The sequence below is a fragment of the Siphateles boraxobius genome, unplaced genomic scaffold (genome assembly GCF_051911475.1).
Source record: "Siphateles boraxobius isolate OS27281-9 unplaced genomic scaffold, OSU_SipBor_1 24, whole genome shotgun sequence".
Taxonomy (NCBI): domain Eukaryota; kingdom Metazoa; phylum Chordata; class Actinopteri; order Cypriniformes; family Leuciscidae; genus Siphateles; species Siphateles boraxobius.
The window spans coordinates 1743515-1763840 of NW_027508855.1; the positions used below are offsets into that span (position 1 = coordinate 1743515).

At 45.8% G+C, this 20326-nt stretch overlaps 2 protein-coding genes across 3 annotated transcripts in view; both read right to left on the bottom strand.

The window, feature by feature from the left end:
- The window catches only part of myo1hb (myosin IHb), a 36478-nt gene extending 27022 nt beyond the window's left edge, over positions 1–9456 (bottom strand). Inside the window, exon 1 of one of the 2 annotated variants that reach the window (XM_077240654.1) lies at positions 9267–9456. In XM_077240654.1, the coding sequence (XP_077096769.1) occupies positions 9267–9287 (21 nt within the window). In that variant the 5' untranslated portion in view covers positions 9288–9456. Of the gene's footprint in view, positions 1–239; positions 519–9266 lie in introns of those variants that run through there. The other variant, XM_077240655.1, reaches the window with a different exon arrangement.
- A 627-nt stretch (positions 9457–10083) lies between these two features.
- Positions 10084–12976, bottom strand: ungb (uracil DNA glycosylase b). Its single transcript, XM_077240536.1, has 7 exons — positions 12854–12976; positions 12470–12651; positions 12284–12379; positions 12092–12189; positions 11673–11761; positions 10577–10755; positions 10084–10346 (listed from the first exon to the last, which is right to left on the bottom strand). The coding sequence occupies exons 1-7, from the start codon at positions 12951–12953 to the stop codon at positions 10206–10208; spliced, it is 885 nt and encodes a 294-aa protein (XP_077096651.1). The 5' UTR covers positions 12954–12976; the 3' UTR covers positions 10084–10205.
- Positions 12977–20326: the final 7350 nt, after the last annotated feature.

A 20326-nucleotide genomic window follows, 5' to 3' on the forward strand; every position in this document is an offset into this window, starting at 1 on the left:
ATGTAAGAAAAAAAAATACAAAGAGGAACTTACAGAACAAAAACTATTTAGTACTTTTGTCAGTTTGTGTATTATTAATTTAGCATTTAAAACAAATATGCTTGTAATATGATCTAATTTTCTGTCACAATCTTGAAACAAACATTTATACTCTTAAATAGACACAATACTAATTAATCATAGGCCAAATTAAAAAAGGACACAGTCAGCTATAAGCGTCTGAAATATTCCTGAATTACCTCAGTATCCATTGCTTTTTCCAAAATAGATGAATCTTTATTCTTCTGGTATTAGTCCAGTGTTCAGTAGAATAAAGGGCTTTCAGTGTCCAGTTTGCCCTGGCATGATGGAAACTCAGACCAGAAGAAGACACATCTAGAGTGATCCACTTTACATTTAGACCTGATCAGTTCTGCTTGCTTTTTCTTTCTAACCGTTCTTCTCTTTCTCTATCTCACGTTTCTATCCATGGTGAGCTCTCGTGACATTATTTCACGTTAAGCACCACTACCAAACTCAGCTCTTGGTCTGCTCCAAGATGCTGAATGATTCATGGAGGGGCAGCAAGAGAAGATCTCATTCAGCACCTCTCCTTAGCGGCCACTGCCCCACCATGTGTAACACAAGGCTGTTGGAACCTGAGCTAGCACCCTACTCCCTCCCCTCCTACCTGTCTTCTTCTGCACAAAATTAAATCGTTGGAGTCTAGTTACTGATCTTTGATTAGGTGGATCCGTTTTCTGCTAATTACTACACACTCACCAACACGTGGCTCATAGCCCATTTGGTGTAAAATTGTCTCTGTTTTATTTTTTCCAAACTGATAGATGTGTAATTACTCAGTAATTACTGGGATGGTCATTTGAGGTTCTGATGGAACCTGAGTTAGCGAATGTTTACCTCATTACTGTTAAAGTATGTAAGTACTAGACTTCCTTAGGTAATGTATGGTTAAGATGCCCTACTTACTTGATGCATTTTTAGTTTCGTGTCTTGAGATATACATTTTTTAGACAGGGTCACTGCCTCTAAAAATGTGTATGCACGGCCCTGCTTTTGAACCAATTCTTTTCAGTGAAACGGTTGAACAAGTGCACCAAATAAGACTGGAATGGATTTAAAACAGTTTGTGTCCTCAAATGTTTCCAACTCAAAAGGCAGTAATATGGTCTAAAACCTAGTCGTCATGTCTGCTTTTTCTTTGCACCAATGAACCACTCCAACCTGTTAAAGTGCCCCAATTATGCTATTTTAAAGGTTCCTAATTTTGTTTTGGAGTCTCCTACAACAGGTTTACATGCCAGCATTAACAAGTGTATGTCCATTAACAAACCAATGTGTATATGTAGTCAATCTTAGTGTGTGTGGGTGAAGGAAGAAGAAGACATGGTCGGCGAATTTGGGACTCGCACTTTATTCAAGAAAATAAAAGAACAAAAGAAAGGTGCGCTCGTGCGCCTTCACCGTAGTAAACCACTATAGCACATGTATAAGAAATACTCTGCCAGCTGTACCAGCTCTCGCTGTATGTCTCCAGCTCTCAAGGTTCAGTCAAACGACCACTCTTCCCGTTTCATAAATAACTCAGTCCATTCAGTCCATTCAGTCCATTCAGTCCAAAACTCTTTCCACTCCTGCTGGTATCTGCTGCGGGTCGCGTGCGAGTCCCAAGCCACTCTCCCCCCGCTCACTCATTTCTGGCAACTTATATGCGGTCTCCACGCCAATCATTGCAATCAGACACAGGTGTTCATCATCTGCACTTGACCTACTCACCGCACAGCTCGCTGACTCGTCTCTCGCTACAGACTTCGCGAGACCACGCCCCCCTCGCCCCCCTCGCCACAGTATATTTCTAATTCATTGCAGTGGACACGTGGGAACTGTATCTATAACAGCACATGCGTTAGCCGAGCACTAACGTGAATGACTGATGTAACATTAAAGTTGTTAAAACAAATCTTGCTCCATCCTTTATCAATACTCAAAGTAGTAAGAACAGGCAATCTGCATTAATGGACACAATGACGGGAACACAACACAATTTTGGGATTGTAGTTGTACTGCTATGTTATCATTGAAAAAAATTAGTTTTCTTACGAGAGTACTTTCGTACTCTCGTGTTGCATAAGCTAGCTTACGCTACGGGAAAACCCCTTTTCTCAAGAATACTGAAGCCAAAAATTATCCTTAATTTTGCATTAATTTAAAACGCATTGCTGCACAGAGTAGACCTAGGCAATGCAGCTCGCGCGCCTATTGGTTGCTCTGCAGCAACTGCTGCAGCCTATCGATGAACTGTTTGTGACGTAAGCAGCAATGAGGGCGCGGATGCGGGCGCGGGCGCCCTCGCGCATCACGTCCCGCCAGAATGGGCATGGCTTATGTCTATATAAGCCGAGTCCAGATAGGATGCTCATTGATTTTTCATGGCTTCAGCGAAGACACCACATCGCTGAATCTCTGGAGAAGCCTGCGCCATCGAAAAGCCTTTCAGAGGGACGAGCATCTGCTTCGCAGAACAGGAGTTGGCCACCCTCGCCGCTTCACTGCCGTTCCTGCTGCGCTATCCGGCGCTCATATCCTTTCTATTATTCCATTATGTGTTCGTCCCGCGAACTCACTTCACTAAAAGAGCTGAGGCGTTGTTCCAAATGCCTTGTTTCTCCAAATGCGGCTCTTGTAGAGCCCCTCTCAGCGATGGGGACCGCCACATCCTGTGTGTTCCTGCCTGGGACGGACCCATGCCGACCTCACGCTTTCCAAAGGGGGCTGCCCGGAATGCGACGCCATGGCTGTGTCGACCCTGTGGGCTCGACTAGCCGCTTTCGATGTGGACCCCACTCCCCCATCTCTCCTGTCTGGGCCGCACCGTAAAAAGCGCCGTTCACAGAGAGTTCTGGAGGCCATTCCCGTGAGCGAATGCACGCGGTCATCTCCCCATGTGCATCGCCGTCTGGTTTCCCTGCCTTGATCACGGCCACCCAGCCTCCGTCTGCTGCCGTCGTGCATCTTGAGTCGGATGGGGACAACGCGGAAGAGGACAGCGCTCTCTTGTCGCTTCACAAAGCGAAGGTTGGTCAGGCTCCAAACCGGACCCCGCCCCTTCCCTGCAAGAGTCAAGCGGCGTGCGGGCCAGCATCGACGCCGAACTGCTTCGCCTCGTCACCAAGGCCGTGGAAGACCTCGGCCTCGATTGGTCGCTGCCTGAGAAACCCGCACCCAGCAGGCTGGGCGGCTGTTTCCTGCCCGGTCATCGCTTGACGCCTCAGACGAGGCCCGCACCCTTCCTGCCAGAACTGCATGAGGAGCTATCTAAGAGCTGGAAGGCTACCTCTTCATCCCTCCGGTCGAGGAAGCGGTAGCCACTCACTTATGCCCGCCCTCCCCTGGATGCCAGTCTAAACCCGCTCTGCCCTCCAAAGCCTGCAGGACTACTTCGGCTCACAGCAGCGTTCACGCTGGGGACCCCGGCCGGGGACCCCGGCCCAAGATAATGCTAAAACCCGAGCCCTCAAAGTCTTCCTGACCCCTCAGAGAAGACGAAGATGGCTGAGTCCCGCCGTGACCAGACCGCCATCAAAGAAGACATGTCTCGCTCTCTCAGCCCCCTCAACAGAGCCGGCTGGAGAAGTGTATTTTGCAGTCAACGAGCCCGTCACACAACCCGCTCGCCTGTACCCAAAGGCCGTTTTCACGGCTACCCAGATAAATCAAAAAAAAAAAAAGCTTTTTGTCTGTTTGTCCGGCTCACGCTGAAGATGCTGTAATTGTAGGAAATGTGTCCACTCCCCAGTGTTCACCCCTACACATAAGCACGGCCCGTTCAGTGTCATACACTCATTCACGGCCCACCCCAATAAATCCGGCTCACGCTGCACGTGTTCTAAATGTAGGAAGTGTGCCCACTAAGCAGTGCTCACCCATACTCATAAACACTGTCTGCCATGCGACACACCACCCGGCTCACGCCAAGGATGTTATAAATGTAGGTTATGTGCCCACCATACAGTGCTCACCCCTACTCACTAACACTGTTTGCCATATGACACACCACCCGGCTCACGCCGTGGATGTTATAAGTGTAGGAAAAGTGACCACTACCCAGTGTTCACCCCTCCACATAAGCACGGCTCGCTCTGTGACACACGCGCACTCAGATTGCGTTCAGTGTGTAGAGAGCGCCGCGCCTCTCAGAGCGCGTGCTCACATGCAAACACCGCAGGCTGTGTCACACACACGCAGCGACCAGAGCCCAGATATAATTCTCCCCCTAGCTTTAAGTATGAAAGCAAATGATCCCGGCGTGTCACAGTGGGTACTGAACACTATAAAGCGAGGGTATTTGCTGCAGTTCACTCGCAGACCCCCACGCTTTCGGGCCAGGGTCGAAACTATGGTAAAAAACGAAGTACCACATCTACTTCGTTTTGAGATAGCGAAACTGCTGGGAAAAAGAGCAATAGAAACCATCCCTCTGACACGGAGCGCTTTGGGTTTCTACAGCAGATATTTCCTTGTTCCCAAAAAGGATGGCAGTCTCAGACCCATCCTAGATCTCAGACGCTTGAACAGAGCCCTCTTGCGGAGATTGTTCAAATTGCGACCAGACAAATCCTCGTGCAAATTCGCCCGAGGGACTGGTTTATTTCAGTGGATCTGAAGGATGCCTATTTTCAGATTCAGATATCGCCCCATCACAGGCCTTTCACAGGCCAGCGCACAGGGCTGTATTACTCACACATTTACAGGCTTTGGGTCTCCATGTCAACTGGACCAAGAGTTCGCTGTCTCCCAGACAGACAATCTCCTTTCTGGGAACAGACTTAGAGTCTGTATCAATGACAGCGCGGCTCACGTCACAGCGCGCGCTGCAGATACAGCGCCTAATAGCCTCTTTGAAGGTCGGCAGTATTTTCCCTCTCATGAGATTTCAGAGGATGCTGGGCCTTATGGCTTCGGCAGTGCTTCGGCTGGGTCTGCTTTATATGCGCCCCCCTCCAGTGCTGGCTGAAAGCGCGGGTCCCGCATCGAGCGTGGACCTCGGGCCATTTTCGCCTCAAGGTAAACCAGAGCTGTGTTACAGCACTGGAACCATGGAAGGTGACAGACTGGTACCAGTCAGGCGTGGATCTGGGAACGATCTCGAAACGAAAAGTAATCTCGACAGATGCCTCCAACTCCAGTCTTCGGCCGGTGGGCAGCCCAGGAAGGGCGCTTACACATAAACTGTCTGGAGATGAAAGCAATCGAGAACGCGCTGGGGCACTTTCTCCCCTTCTTAAAGGGTCACAATGTCCTAGTCCGCACAGACAACATGGCGGTAGTGTCATACATAAACCGCCAGGGCGGTCTCAGATCAAGAAGCCTCTACGCGCTGGCAGAACGCCTCCTCGTGTGGTCTCAGCACAACCTGCACTCTCTGACCGCGGCACACATGCCGGGCTGTCAAAACGTGGATCCGGACATGCTGTCCAGAGACAACGTTCCCCCAGGGGAATGGTTCCTGCACCCTCAAGTAGTTCAGTTGCTATGGGACTCGTTCGGCAGAGCAGAAGTCAATCTCTTCGCGTCATCAGAGAACGCGCACTGCCCAATATTCTTCACGAAAGACAGGGATGCGCTGGCCCACAACTGGCCCAGCCTCCACATCTATGCGTTTACCCCCGATCGCGCTGTTACCTCAGGTAATGAAGCGAATCAGGGAGAACAATTGCTCTGTGCTCCTTGTGGCGCCACTCTGGAGGAACCAGGTTTGGTTCCCAGAGTTGATGCAGCTAGTGAGCACGGCCCCGTGGCCTGTTCCAGTGAGGAAGGATCTCTTCTCTCAGGCCAGGAGTGCGATTTGGCACCCGCGCCCCGACTTATGGGCCCTACACGTATGGGCCATCAACGGGTACCCACTGATCTTCCAGTAAAAATACAAAATACATTTACACAAGCTAGGGATCCCTCTACTAGACGCCGCTATGCTTCTAAGTGGTCAGTGTTTTCCAGCTGGTGCTCAGCTTGAAACCTAGACCCACAACGCTGCGGCGTTACGGAGATCCTCTCCTTCAGGTCCCCCTCCACGCTCAAAGTGTATGTTCAAACCCACGCTCAAAACCTTGCATGTGCAGTCACTGGGAAGGAAATATCTTATCATCCGTTTCCTTAGAGGTGCTAGGAGACTGAACCCTCCTCGACCTTCTCTGGTTCCGGTCTGGGACCTCTCCACGGTCCTGGACGCTTTGAGGGGCGGCCGCATTCGAACCGCTGCAGTCAGTAGACCTGTGGTTTCTAACTTTTAAAACCGCTTTCCTCATGGCTCTCGCTTCAGTCAAGTGGGTGGGTGACCTACACGCGCTCTCTGTGAGCGCGGTGTGCATTGAGTTTGGGCCTAACCATAGGCGTTGATTTCGGTGGGGACGGTGGGGACGCGTCATGAGTAAATTTGTACCCACCACTTTTTGAAAAATTGAGGCGCCACGGATGTAACTAATACAAATAAATAAAACATATCCAGTTAACTAGCAGATAATTAATATAATTCGCTATTAAATAAGAGATCTAGCGCTAAAATGAGTTGTTTTTGAACTCAAGCTGAGTGCTCATTGCCACGGCAATAGGTGTCATGGATACAGTGTTCTCTTGTGGTTAGCGCAGTCTTCACTCGGACACGCGCTTCAATCTATCGCTGTTGTGGAGACTCTCTATTCATTCCGGTGAAATCACAAAATAAAATGCACACAAATGTGTCCCTGCTTGATTTAAATTGTAACCACTGATGAACATTCGAAGGCACTGGGTGAGGGGCGCTACCGTTGGCGCCATGACCAAGTTCTTAAGGCCGTAGCGAATACCATCAGCTGTGAAATTGGCCACTGCAAACGCCTCCGCCCAGCTAAGAACAACATTGCTTTCGTCCGGGCTGGGGTGAAGCCACCATTAGCTGCCAGGGCCACCTCATCTGGCCTGCTAGCAAAAGCACAAGACTGGGAGTTGAAAGTTGACCTGGAGAAGCGACTGAAATTCCCAGAAACTGTTGCCCCCACAACGCTGCGGCCTGACATGTTGCTCATCTCAGAGACCTCCAAGCAGATCGTTCTCCTGGAACTCACCGTACCCTGGGAGGACCTCATCGAGGAGGCCAATGAGAGGAAGAGGGCAAAATATGCTGAGCTAGTGGAGGAGTGCCGGAACAATGGGTGGCGAGCGCGGTGTGAGCCCATTGAGGTGGGATGCAGAGGGTTTGCTGGCCAGTCTCTCTGCAGGGGGTACAACATCCTGGGCATCATAGGGGCCAGTAAGCGAAGGGCCATCAAAGAGGTCACGGAGTCAGCAGAAGTTGCCTCAAGGTGGCTGTGGATAAGGAGAGGAGAACCATGGGTGAGGTAGGGCTACCTGGACCCAAGTTGGGGTCTGATCAACCCCAGCTGGGTTGCCTGGGTGAGAGTGTATGATGCTTGAAAGACCCGAAACACTCTGTGACCCCAGGTAACACCACTGATGATGTTTCCAGGTTGCATCAAGTTGATGTATGTTACAAGTAGTATTTTACTGTATTCACACCTTGTATTAATGAAGCATGTCTGCCAACTATTTTTACATTTACATCTTACATTGATGTGTAAATTATTTTTTTATTCATATTTTACTTAAAGATTATATTCCAAATTAAATGTAGCCTGAAACTTGCTGTAAATAAACCAATCAGAACAACATATGCATCTATTATCAATCCTTAGCTTGTAAAATTGGTCTGCATGCTGGCACCTGGTCAAGCTGGTGGTGACCTGACCAGGCTACTAGATTGGACCAGCGACCAGTTTAAGCTGGTAATAGCGGACTTTTCCAGATGGGACATGATGAACCAAGTGCACTGATATGAGAGAATGAGTGTACTAATGATTTTGAATGATGCAGTGAACTTTATTTAACAGCAAAAAAATTTGTAATGTTAACAAATACTTAGGTTATGACTTCAAGTTTTTATGAGCTTGTTTATGTCCGTCATAGTTGTTTGTTTTATTATCAGACACCTAGTGAGTGATGATGTACACCACTGTCTGTGCTATAGGTGCAAAACTGTATAGCGAATATAAGACCTGATCAAAATATCAGTAATTCAACCTGTATTAAATCTAACACTAATGACAACAAAGACCCTTATATCATAATAGGAAAAAAAGTGCCTTATGTATGACTTTTGTGGTTAAATGTGTGAAATTAAACGTGAACACGGTTGTCATAATTAAGTGGTGAACTGATGGAGTAAAAGATGAACCGTTTTTTATCAGACTTCCCATCCATGTATGATGTGTAGCACACTTGAGTTATATCATATTTACTTACGAAGCGCCATATGTCATCCAAATGTTGCCTTTCTGTGGGAATTCCAAACCAATAGGATTCCCAGTGAAGTATAGCCTATTCCTGAAGCATGCTTTTATCAGTTTGACTTTTATCTCCTCCGCCCAAATCATTATCTCCTACTCCTACTATAAAAAAAAATAATAATGATAAAAAATTACGGGGTTATGTTGCTAAATTGGGAGTAATGTTTTGATAGTATAACACCCAGTGTTTGCTATGTCAAATTCTTTAATTCCGATCGGATGTTTTTCTGAAGCCTTCTCCAATGACTTTGCTGTAGACAAGATTCCAAAGGTAAACTAACTTTCCACAACATATCTTATTACTAATCATTTACCTTTTGATAACACGTGGCTTCAAAATATTTCATTTTTAAATGAATAAAAGAATACATTTAAAACAAAAAGTAAATGCAGTGAACGTCAGTTAGCAAATCAATACATCATTGTGTAAAATGATCCTTGGAATCACAACATATATGTAGCCCTATAAAGATCGGATATTCCACACAAAGTGGCCATGTTAATGTTCCTAGTCCTAATTAGTGTCCCTGACTACACATTTGGCCTAATACGTTAGTGGTGCAAGCTGATACAATGGTAAAACAGATGCCCTCTTGTAACTAAACACAACACACTTCAGATAAATAGGAACTAAACTGACCGTGATAGTAGATCCTCAAACATTACATGGTGTTATAAGGTTTATAATGTAAACACCGGAGGAAATTAATAGCTATATGTATATATATATATATATATATATATATATATATATATATATATATACACACACACACACACACACACACACACACACACACACACACACGCAGGTTACGCTCATATTCCAGTATCAAGAAGAAAAAAGGTTGAGCATAAGCATCACTATGAGCAGTTAGTAGATCTTACCTTAGAGTTCAGGCAGTACATGTTTTAAGGAAGACAAAATTCACGTCCTGCTTGGTTTGTTTCAACTGAGAGTCCCGGGAGAAAATAGGACAGTGCCAGCAGTGCAGAGAGGTGCCGTACTGTATGGGTGTTGGTGTCCAGTGTAAAAAAAAAAAAAGACAAGGTCCAAGAAGAGTTGAAGTGGGACACTGCTTAATATGGCTGCATCACCTGAATTTATGGACATCCCACTATGAAACATGCTCTACACGGGCTGTCGTAGTGTCCTATTTTTCTTTTCCTTTTTTTAGTTTGCGACTGGCCTCATTCCCAAATGCTCAAGGCAGACTACACAGTGTGATCTAAATATACAATACATTGTGATTTTTCTTTTTTGTACAATTCAAAAGAAGCTACTGAAATCAGCATTGCGTTGTCTAAAAATGACTAACTTTTTGGGCAATACTTGAGGATTGTGTTTAAATCTATTACATGTTTCTCTCTGCTACTTCTATCTGCCCAAAATGATATCTTAAAATCATTCGCATTTTTATTTATTCTCTCTCTCTCTCTGTCTCTGTCTCTGTCTCTGTCTCTCTCTCTCTCTCTCTCTATATATATATATATATATATATATATATATAAAACAGGTTTTTGTTTTTACTTTGAAGCTGAAATATGTGGTCAGTCCATAAAATAGCACTCCTTTTGTCAAATATGACTAATGAATGACTAAATTCATTAACTGTATTCATTTATTGTCCAAAAAATTTAATTATTTGCATTATAACAACTGGCATGATGATTACACGGTCAACCTCACTTTATGGAGTTGTGACCTATTTGCAACATAACTGCAGCATAAAATGCAACACATTTAACTGTTATGTAGAATAGTTAATATCCATAGCCCCTCTGTTATTAAAAAAGTTTTTAAAGAATAAATAGCACAATATAATTTCAGAGAGCTGTCCAATCAATCGGATTCTTGCCTGTTGCTTTAAGTAGCATGTTAGTTTTAGAAAAGTGCCTACATCCAAAGAAGCCTAAATGTGCCGAGTATGGTGATGGATGTGAAGTCTCAAGGACATGATGACGTTTCTGGGGGGGAAAAACAGCCAGTCAGATATTCCTTTAAACTACTGCTTCATAATGATTTTTAAAGGTCCAGTTTTTTTTTAAGGTCCAATATTTACAGTCAACTGTGATTATTCATAGCACAAGTGCACAGTGACAGGTATAACAGTAAGCATTCAGCATCTTTATAAGTAAAAACCTTTTATTCCTGATAAACATATTTACATTTCATAATTGTGTCTCCATGAACTTACTCTGTCAATCACTCTGCCTTTCATCTGAGCATACGAGCCCCAAAGCAGAAAGACTAGGCCATTGAGGTTCCTGCTTAGCCACAGGACCACAGCATCTGTGAAGACCTCCCAGCCTTGACCCTCATGAGAGGTGGGTTGTTGAGCCCTCACTGTCAACACAGAATTCAGCAGCAGAACACCTGACAATGGAAAGAACATTTACATTCAACTTAATAAATCAGTTAGGCCTAGCATTTTTTTTTTTTCAAATGATGCTATAACTTGTAACAGGCTCATTCACAACTGTTCAGAAGTTTGAGGTCAGTAAGAATTTTAAATGCTGTTGAAAGAAGGTGTGTTATGCTCACCCAGGCTGCATTTATAAAATCAAAAATACAATAAAAATAAAATAATATATTTTAAAATGTGATGGCAAAACAGACTTGGTCAGAAATTATTCTAATATGCTGATTTGGTGCTTAAGAAATATTTCTTATTATTATCGATGTTAAAAACAGTTGTAATATTTTGTAACATTATAAATGTCATTACTGTCATTTTTATCAATTTAAGCTGCAGTCCATAACTTTTTTTGTTGAAATTTTATAAGCGAGTACATCACAAATCCATTTTCCAAACCGTGTTTTTGTCTTATCCAAAATCATTGCGGTACACCTATAATAAGTGTTTATTCTTACAATTTTAGACTGGTATGGGTCGTACCACTGCGAAGTAGTACTTGTGTGACTCGTCATAGACATAAACAGAGGTGGAAAGTCCAGGGGTCAGAAAGTAAAAGTCCTGCCATAAGTTTATTCCACCCATGATCTCACTAATTAGTTCTACCTACTGGCTGAAAAACTGCTAATTAGCAAATCCAGGTGACTGGAACAAACTATTGAGGAGGACTTTTACTTTCTGAACCTGGACTTTCCACCTCTGGACATAAACAGATAGATGTAGCAAGACGCGTGCAGTTCTGTTTATTAACCACTAGAACATCAAAAGGTATGGACTGCAGTTTTAATACATCTCTGCTGAGTAAAAGTATTAAGACTATAAAAAAAAATCTTCCTAACCCCTAACTTTTGAACAGTAGTGTATGTTGATCACCTACCCTGTTTAGCCCATTCTGTGAGGTCTCCATGACCTGGGTGCTGGAAACCAACAATATCGTTTGTCAGCTCCTTAAATATGTTTTCCAAACTGCAATAAGTGAAACAAGTCAACAAATATGGAAATAAAGAATTCTCATTAGAGATTTACAGACATGTTTGATATTTGTGCTCGTGTCTTGCCTCTTTTGCAGCGTCTCACTCATGCAACACCATTCTAAAGTTATCCAAGTTACCAGAAAATCTTTTTAAAAACTAGACCTCTAGGTCTCTAGACCTTTCTCTTTTTTTTTTTACATTGCACTGTTGTGCTTCCTGCACTTTTAACCACAAAAGCACGCTCTGTATGAATTGCCTAAGATGTAATTTTGGTCAGATGATTGAAAAATGGGTATTTTCACAATTCAGTACAATGCTGTACCTAGGAGGAGGAGGTTTAGGCCTCAGCACGCTGAAGCCCAAACCATGGGCTTGACCTGGATGGTGATAGGGGTCTTGCCCAAGAATGACCACTTTTACCTGTCAACACAAACACAAACTGTAGTATATTAAAATTTTACTACAAAGCACTTATCTTTTATACCTCTTCCTTTTCATATATTAAGGTACTTACATCTTCAATTGTGCACAAATTTGTGCAATAAAACACCTGCTCAGGGCTGGGATAGACAGTAAAGCATTTCCTCTCCATTGTAACAAAAGACATTAGCTGGAAAAAATAACCAAAACAGGAACAAGTCTTTTTTACTTTCTCTTCTTGCTGTTATTTCGATAATGTCTCACACTGCATATCACTTACTTTTGTAAAATAAGGTTTTGTAAATTCAGTCCCAATTTGTCTTCGCCAGCTTTCACCAACAGGTACAGGTACATTTCGTCTGGCCAGTCGTTCCAGTGCGGCACGTCTGTTCTGCTCTATCTGATGCAGCTGCTCCTCACTCAGCTGCATGTTCTCACCGCTTACTTGCTCTCTGCAGGATGCTGTATCATTCACAGGGGGGAAAAACAGGAATAGCAAGTAATCAGTATAGCACTCTTTATGAAAGGACTGTAGACTTGGTCTGCCAAAATATGAAGGCCTAGGAAATGCATAAAAATTGAATACATAATTGTTTTTCACTAATTACCTGAAACAGTAATTTTAAATACAGAGCTTGTTGGAATTTCTCAAAAGTTAACCTACCTTTTGACATGGCCAAAGTAAGATATGCACTGTTGGCAGGGTTTTTTTCCAGAGACCACTTTACAAATACTGCTGCATCACTGTTATGCTGCCGTGTCATGCAAATTCAGGTTCGCTCTACCATTTGCAAAACTGAAAGCGAAACTTCAAACCTAAACCGTGTTTCCTAAACCATGACCGTAACTGTTAGCTGAACATAGACATGACAGGTCACATGATCTTGCACATGTTGTGTTTAAATATGACTAAATATCAGACCTAGTGATATTACCTGTTTGAATTATTCAAAACATGAACATTTTTAACCAAAAGTGAGATCACTCTTGGTACAAACATTTTTTTGTTTTACTGTACCATTGACTCTTAGTTCAACCTTTTTGACTTGAAGGTCCCCCATTGTACAAGACATATGCTCCATATGCTATATTTCCAGTATTTCTACTGTAATCATGTCAAAGCTGCCCGTTTTTAATGTATATATTAAATTAACTAATATGGGGTATTTAAATTAATATATTAGTTAAAAAGTTAAAATAAAAAGTTATGTATTGCAGAACTGTATGTTCTTCAATAAAAACAATAGTTATTTATAGGAATTAATATATATATATATATATATATATATATATATATATATATATATATATATATATATATATATATATATATATATATATAAAATGTGTAAATTCTGTCATGCCCACTGCAGCTTCATCAATAGGGCATGCATGAGCTGAACACCTCTAAACTAAACTAACCCTGGAACAAGAAGCTGCTCTAGAGCAGACCCTGAAAGTTACCGTTTTTGAAAAAGAAAGGTTCCCTTTCGTAGTCTCTACGAACGAGGTATCGCTTAGAAAGCCTATCAACTTTGAGTATTACAAAACGAGCCCATGGCAAGGAAATTACATGGGTCTGCGGAATTTGCATAGCACAACTCCGCCCCATCTCGTGGGTATAACGAAGTACGCTGGCAACATGCATGTAGCAGTCTCAAGGGTTCTGGGAAGGAAGAGGACAGGGTCGGCTTGCGGAGACTGTGGGTCTTTATTGGAACAACGTAAAATAAACAAAACAAAAGTCGCGCACACAGCGCTGTATACTCAAAACTCAGTCCACTAGTGTTTGGCAATCACTCAATGTGTTCCCCGAGCTCTCTGCCGGTCTCTCTCCCACCGTCTGCAGCTTGTCACGCGACCACACACACAGATCTCCGCCGGTCTCTCTCCCACATACTGTTTCCACTTGGCTTTTATTGTCTCTCCACACCAATCACTGAAACAAGACACAGGTGTACGTTATTTGCACTTGACCCACTTACGCCGCACCTGTCTCCCAATCCTCTCTCCTGTCACAGGCCCCGCTAGACCACGCCCCCCTTGCCACATACCCCCACCGCCCGACTCAGGCCGGGGAGCCATCCGGCCTGCAGCCTCCCCCCCCCCCTCCTCCTGGAGAGGAAGTCAGCCACAGCCATCTGTGCACCCGGCCTGTGGACCACCTGGAACTTAAAAGGCTGTAAGGCCAGATACCAGCGGGTGATCCGCGCGTTGGTATCCTTCATGCGGTGGAGCCATTGGAGGGGCGCGTGGTCCGAACAGAGAGTGAATTCCCGCCCCAGGAAATAATAGCGGAGGGTGAGGACGGCCCATCTGATGGCAAGACATTCTTTCTCAATGGTGCTGTACTTAGTCTCTCTCTTTGAGAGCTTACGACTAATGTACAGCACCGGCCGCTCCTCACCCTCTATCTCCTGGGACAGGACTGCTCCCAGCCCCCTGTCCGACGCGTCTGTCTGCAACAAGAAAGGGAGAGAGAAATTGGGAGAATGTAATAGTGGGCCGCCACACAGAGCAGCTTTTACCTGGGTGAAGGCCTGCTGACACTGCTCCGTCCACTGGACCGGGTCTGGTGCTTCCTTTTTAGTGAGATCAGTCAGCGGGCTGGCGAGGTCCGAATACTTAGGCACAAACCTTCTATAATATCCCGCCAGCCCCAGGAACTGTCTCACCTCCTTTTTGGTCTTGGGCCTCGGGCAAGTTGCAACCGCTGCGGTCTTGTCAATTTGCGGCCGCACCTGCCCGTGACCCAAGTGGAAGCCCAGATACCTGACCTCTACTCGCCCAACTGCACATTTCTTCGGGTTGGCCGTGAGTCCAGCCAGTCTCAGCGCTCTCAGGACAGCTCGCACATGCTCCATATGCCGCTGCCAGTCATTACTGTATATGACGATGTCATCCAAGTAGGCAGCGGCATACGCAGCATGGGGCCGGAGAATTCGGTCCATGAGACGCTGAAACGTGGCTGGAGCCCCGAACAACCCGAACGGAAGTGTAACAAATTGGTGTAACCCGAACGGCGTGGTAAAGGCTGTTTTTTCTTTAGATAAAGGTGATAAGGGGATCTGCCAGTATCATTTCGTTAAGTCCAGTGTCGAATAAAAGTGAGCAGTGCCCAGCCGATCAAGCAGTTCATCAATCCGCGGCATTGGATAGGCGTCGAACTTCGACACAGCGTTAACCTTGCGGTAATCCACACAGAATCGAACAGAGCCGTCGGTTTTAGGCACTAAAACTATCGGGCTCGCCCAGTTACTGTGGGATTCTTCTATCACCCCCATTTCAAGCATCGCCTCTAATTCAGACTGAACCACTTTCTTTTTGTGTTCAGGTAACCTATACGGCCGGCTGCGAACGACCAACCCGGCTCGGTCTCAACGTGGTGCTGAATAAGATTAGTTCGACCGGGTAGGGGCGAGAACACGTCGGCAAAGTCTGTCTGCAACCTAACTACGTCAGCAAGCTGGGACGGTGAAAGATGATCTCCCCCCGGGGCCAGGGCGAGGGATTGCTGTTTAACATTCGCCTCTGGTCCGAGATCCTCTTCCGCACTAATCACCGTCGCCAGCATCACTGACTCCGCCTCATTCCATTTTTTAAGGAGGTTGAGGTGATAAATTTGACGTGCCCCGCACCTATCCGTTCGAAGTACCTCATAATTGAGATCGCCCACTCGCTGTGTGACCTCAAAGGGTCCTTGCCACTTTGCAAGTAATTTAGAAGTTGACGTAGGAAGTAATACAAGGACTTTATATCCCGGTGAAAATTCTCTAAGTCGGGTTCCCCTGTTGTACAACTGGGTCTGTCTGCCCTGAGCCTGTAACAAATTCTCCATTGAGAGCCGCCCCAAAGTGTGGAGTTTTGTTCTCAGGTCCAGGACATACTGGATTTCGTTACGACTCTCCGAATGTCCTTCCTCCCAAGTCTCCTTTAGGACGTCCAGCACCCCGCGGGGCTGTCGTCCGTAAAGGAGCTCGAAGGGGGAAAACCCTGTGGAGGCTTGCGGGACCTCGCGCACAGCAAACAACAGGGGTTCCAACCACCTATCCCAATTTTTGGCGTCTTCGTGAACGAATTTACGAATCATGGTCTTTAACGTGCGATTAAATCGTTCGACCAGTCCGTCTGTTTGTGGGTGATAGACGCTGGTACGAATCGACTTAACGCCCAACAACTCGTAAAGTTCGCGTAAAGTACGTGACATGAACGCCGTGCCCTGGTCAGTGAGGATCTCTTTCGGTATCCCTACTCGGGAGATTAAACGAAACAGTGCATCCGCAACACTCTTAGCTGAGATGGTGCGGAGAGCCACTGCCTCGGGATATCGGGTTGCATAGTCCACTATCACTAATGCAAACCGATGTCCTCGTGCGGAACGTTCTAATGGCCCGATGAGGTCCATCGCAATTCTTTCGAAGTGGACCTGCATTAAGGGAAGTGGGCGCAATGGCGCTTTTGGGGAGGCCGGCGGATTCACCAGCTGACATTCACGACAAGACGCGCACCACCTGCGTACGTTCTCGTGAATGCCCGGCCAAAAGAAACGGGGCATGAGACGATTCAGTGTCGATATCTGTCCCAAATGTCCTGCCATGGGATTAGAATGAGCCGCCTGGAAAAGCATTTCCCGACGGCTTTTTGGTACCAATAATTGGGTTGTAACCTGCTTTGACTGAGTGTCTTGTATCACTCGATACAACCTATCTTTCATAATCGCAAAATAAGGATAGGTGAGTGGACGGTCGGTTTGGAGAGGCTGACCGTCGATGGTACGGACCTGTTCAAATGCGTGTTTAAGAGACTCATCTTGAGACTACTCCAGGGGAAAATCATCGCGTTCCGAGAGAAACTGTCTCTCGATTACGCTCGGTTCCCCTGAAACTAGTACCGAGGGTCCCGGTTCCGTCTCTCCCAACCGCACCGACGGCTCACTACCCTGCGTTTCCGTTCCACAAGAGGCATCCACACATAAGCCCCTGATTAACTTGCTAAAAGCTGGCCAATTCGTTCCCAAAATCAGTGGATGCCTGAGGTGCGGGTTAACTGCGACCTCCACCCTATGCTTTTGTCCCCTGAATTGAATCACAGCTGACATTAAGGGATAATTCACCACATCCCCGTGCACACACCTTACCCGAACCATGCGGCCCATATCCAATGCCTCGGGTTGAATCAGGCTTTGGTGGATCGAGGTTTGGTTACAGCCTGAATCCACCAGAGCCTGATAGGTATCCCCCTTAATACTCACAGGTATTTGGTACCGGCCAGCCTGATCGTGGGTAGCCTGCTGGACATCTGGGACCCGGATCATTGTCCCTATATCCATCATGGGACATCCATCAATGAAATGATCCGGGTCCCCACAACGCCAGCAGGCCGGCCCAGGCCTCCCCGCCACCCTGGTGGCGGGAAGTGGGCCAAGGGATTGGCACGGAGAGAGCATGGAACCCGGAGGAGACGATTCCGCTCCGGCGGAGGTGACGCCCCGGGACGGCCCGCGGGCGTCCCCTGACTGGTCCACCGCCACCCCAATTCTGCCCCGGGGTGGCCCTCTGAACGGACCCGGCGGACGACTCCTAGGGAGCGGGACAGGTCGCTGTGGGGGGGAAGAGGGGGACGAAACTGAAAAAGAAGAGGAGAGAGACACATTAGGGAGGGTATCGCCGACCCTGGAGCACGCCACCAGCTGATCCTCCGCCAGATGGATGGCCGAGTCCAGCGACGTTGGTCGGTGGCACTGGACCCACTCGGCCGTCTTCTTCGGGAGCCGAGCGATGAACTGCTCCAGTACCACACGATCGATGATCTTCTCAACGTCGCTTCCCTCGGCCAGCAGCCACTTGCGGCAGGAGTCCCGGAGCTGTTGGGCCATCACGAAGGGCCGGCCATTGTCGCCAAGATCCAGCGACCGAAACCTCTGGCGATGTTGCTCTGGGCTCCGGCCGACCCGCTGGAGGATGGCCCTTTTGAGATCGTCGAAAATCAGGAGATTCTGGACCGGCAGCTGTTGGGCAGCCGCCTGCGCCTCTCCAGACAGCAGCGGGATGAGGCGCACCGGGCAATGCTCCTTTGGCCACCCACCTGCCTCTGCTGCTTTTTCAAAAAGGTCCAGGAAGACCTCTGGATCATCCTGGGACCCCATCTTAGTCATGGCCAGGTGGGGGCACTCGGCCGGTGGCGGCGTGGATGCGGTCTGAACCTCCTGATCCATCCAGCTCCGGAACCTCTCGCGGTCCTCTTGCTGGCCCTGGACGAGGAGCTCGAACCGACGTTCCAGGTCGCTCCTCATACCCACGAGGGTCTGATGATGTTCGTGGTGGAGGGCCGCGAGGGACGTTATAACCTCCGCAAGTGGGGATGGTGATGTCGACGAAGTCGGTTGGCTGGCGGCGGATTCCATCTCCCTTCCTGGGTGTCGGCACCAGTGTAGCAGTCTCAAGGGTTCTGCGAAGGAAGAGGACAGGGTCGGCTTGCGGAGACTGTGGGTCTTTATTGGAACAACGTAAAATAAACAAAACAAAAGTCGCGCACACAGCGCTGTATACTCAAAACTCAGTCCACTAGAGCAGCGTTTCCCAAACGGGGTGCCGCGGCACCCTGGGGTGCCTTCTGGCGAGAGCAGGGGTGCCGTGTAAAAACTCCATTAAACATTTTTAAATTGCTAAAATGTGTAAAAAAAAATAATAATAAATGTATCATCAATCTCGCATCGTCGGAAGCGTCTAATAACAACAAATAATGCACACAAATTTATACTAAAAAATGCAACTCATAAGTTTTCCGCGTTCGTTGAATTGCGGGGGTTCCTCATGATTTCATTCTCGTGCTTCATTCCCAGTGTCCACACATAAAGCTGCCTCTTTTTCATGGCTTGTTGCGCTTACGGTCAAATACATACGAAACATTGTCACAACGTCCGTCTTGCCGCATATTCACAAACACATCGGTTATGTCCGTGCTGCTGTCAACGGTAACGCGTGCGATTAATGTTTTTCAGTTTTACGCGTTAAAAAAGATTTAAACACAATTAACGCAGCATCCGTTTTTTTCTGTCATCCTTTGGCTAGCCTTACATGATATAATCACGTTCTTATTCATGCAAATGCTTTTAAACCATGCAACCGCGAAAAGACAAAAGAGAACGCGCTGTCTGTGAATGTCCTGCTGACACAGGACGACGCGCATCGCGTGCCAGAATCGACTTCTCTTTCGTGCTTGAACGAATAATAACACACAGTTATGACAAAATGTCCGTTTTGTTGAGTATCCTCATGAGAGCAGTCTTAAATTAGTTAAAATCTTAAATTAGAGTTGTGAGAAGATGGGACGCGTGTGAGATAAACAAGTGCAGCAGTGACAACAGAATCAAAGAACAGGTAACAGAGAAAATTACTCACTGCTCTTGACTAAAGAACGCTTGTAGCTTTAATAAGGATTCATCTATATTTAATTTATTATTTATGCAGTGAAGACTGTAAAGTGTTTGATAACTTTATTCAATTTCTGTGTATTTCCTGACATCAGTAGCAGTATTGGTATCAGTGATACTGGGCTTCATTCATAAAAAAGATGCCATTAAACAATTATTTAAAATATACTGTCTTTATGTTGTTTATACATTAATTTGGAGATTAACTGTGAAATTATTACATTATAAAATATATTAAAAACAAGCTATCTTGTGCAATTATAACAAAATTATCCCAATATAAAAACACAAATAGGCCTACACTGAGTGAGCAAACATTTAGGTGAGATTTGCAATGGTAATTGAGCAATGTTTTGCTGAATTATGAATAAAAGCCTTAATTAAATATGTCATCATGTAAAGTCATCTCTGCAGAAGAAATTAATGATTTCCTAGACTTTAAATGGATGGACAAAAAAAATTGATAATATTAAAAAATATCTATATGACAGTAGGCCTATATACGGCAGTTATTCCCTGTGGTATTGAAAATCAATACATTTCAAGGTATAGTATCAAAGTAGTATCGTGACAACACTAGTGTAGGGTGCCACAATTTTTTTTAAATTTTCAAAGGGTGCCTCGACTGAAAAAAGTTTGGGAAACACTGCACTAGTGTTTGGCAATCACTCAATGTGTTCCCCGAGCTCTCTGCCGGTCTCTCTC

What these genes read in the sequence shown, in the direction of transcription:
- ungb (XM_077240536.1), bottom strand. Translation starts at nt 12,953, where the DNA reads ATGACACGGCAGCATAACAGTGATGCAGCAGTATTTGTAAAGTGGTCT. An exon ending in TACTTTGGCCATGTCAAAAG is followed by an intron (nt 12,652 to 12,853) that starts GTAGGTTAACTT and finishes TGAATGATACAG; the next exon opens with CATCCTGCAGAGAGCAAGTA. An exon ending in CCTAAACCTCCTCCTCCTAG is followed by an intron (nt 11,762 to 12,091) that starts GTACAGCATTGT and finishes CACTTATTGCAG; the next exon opens with TTTGGAAAACATATTTAAGG.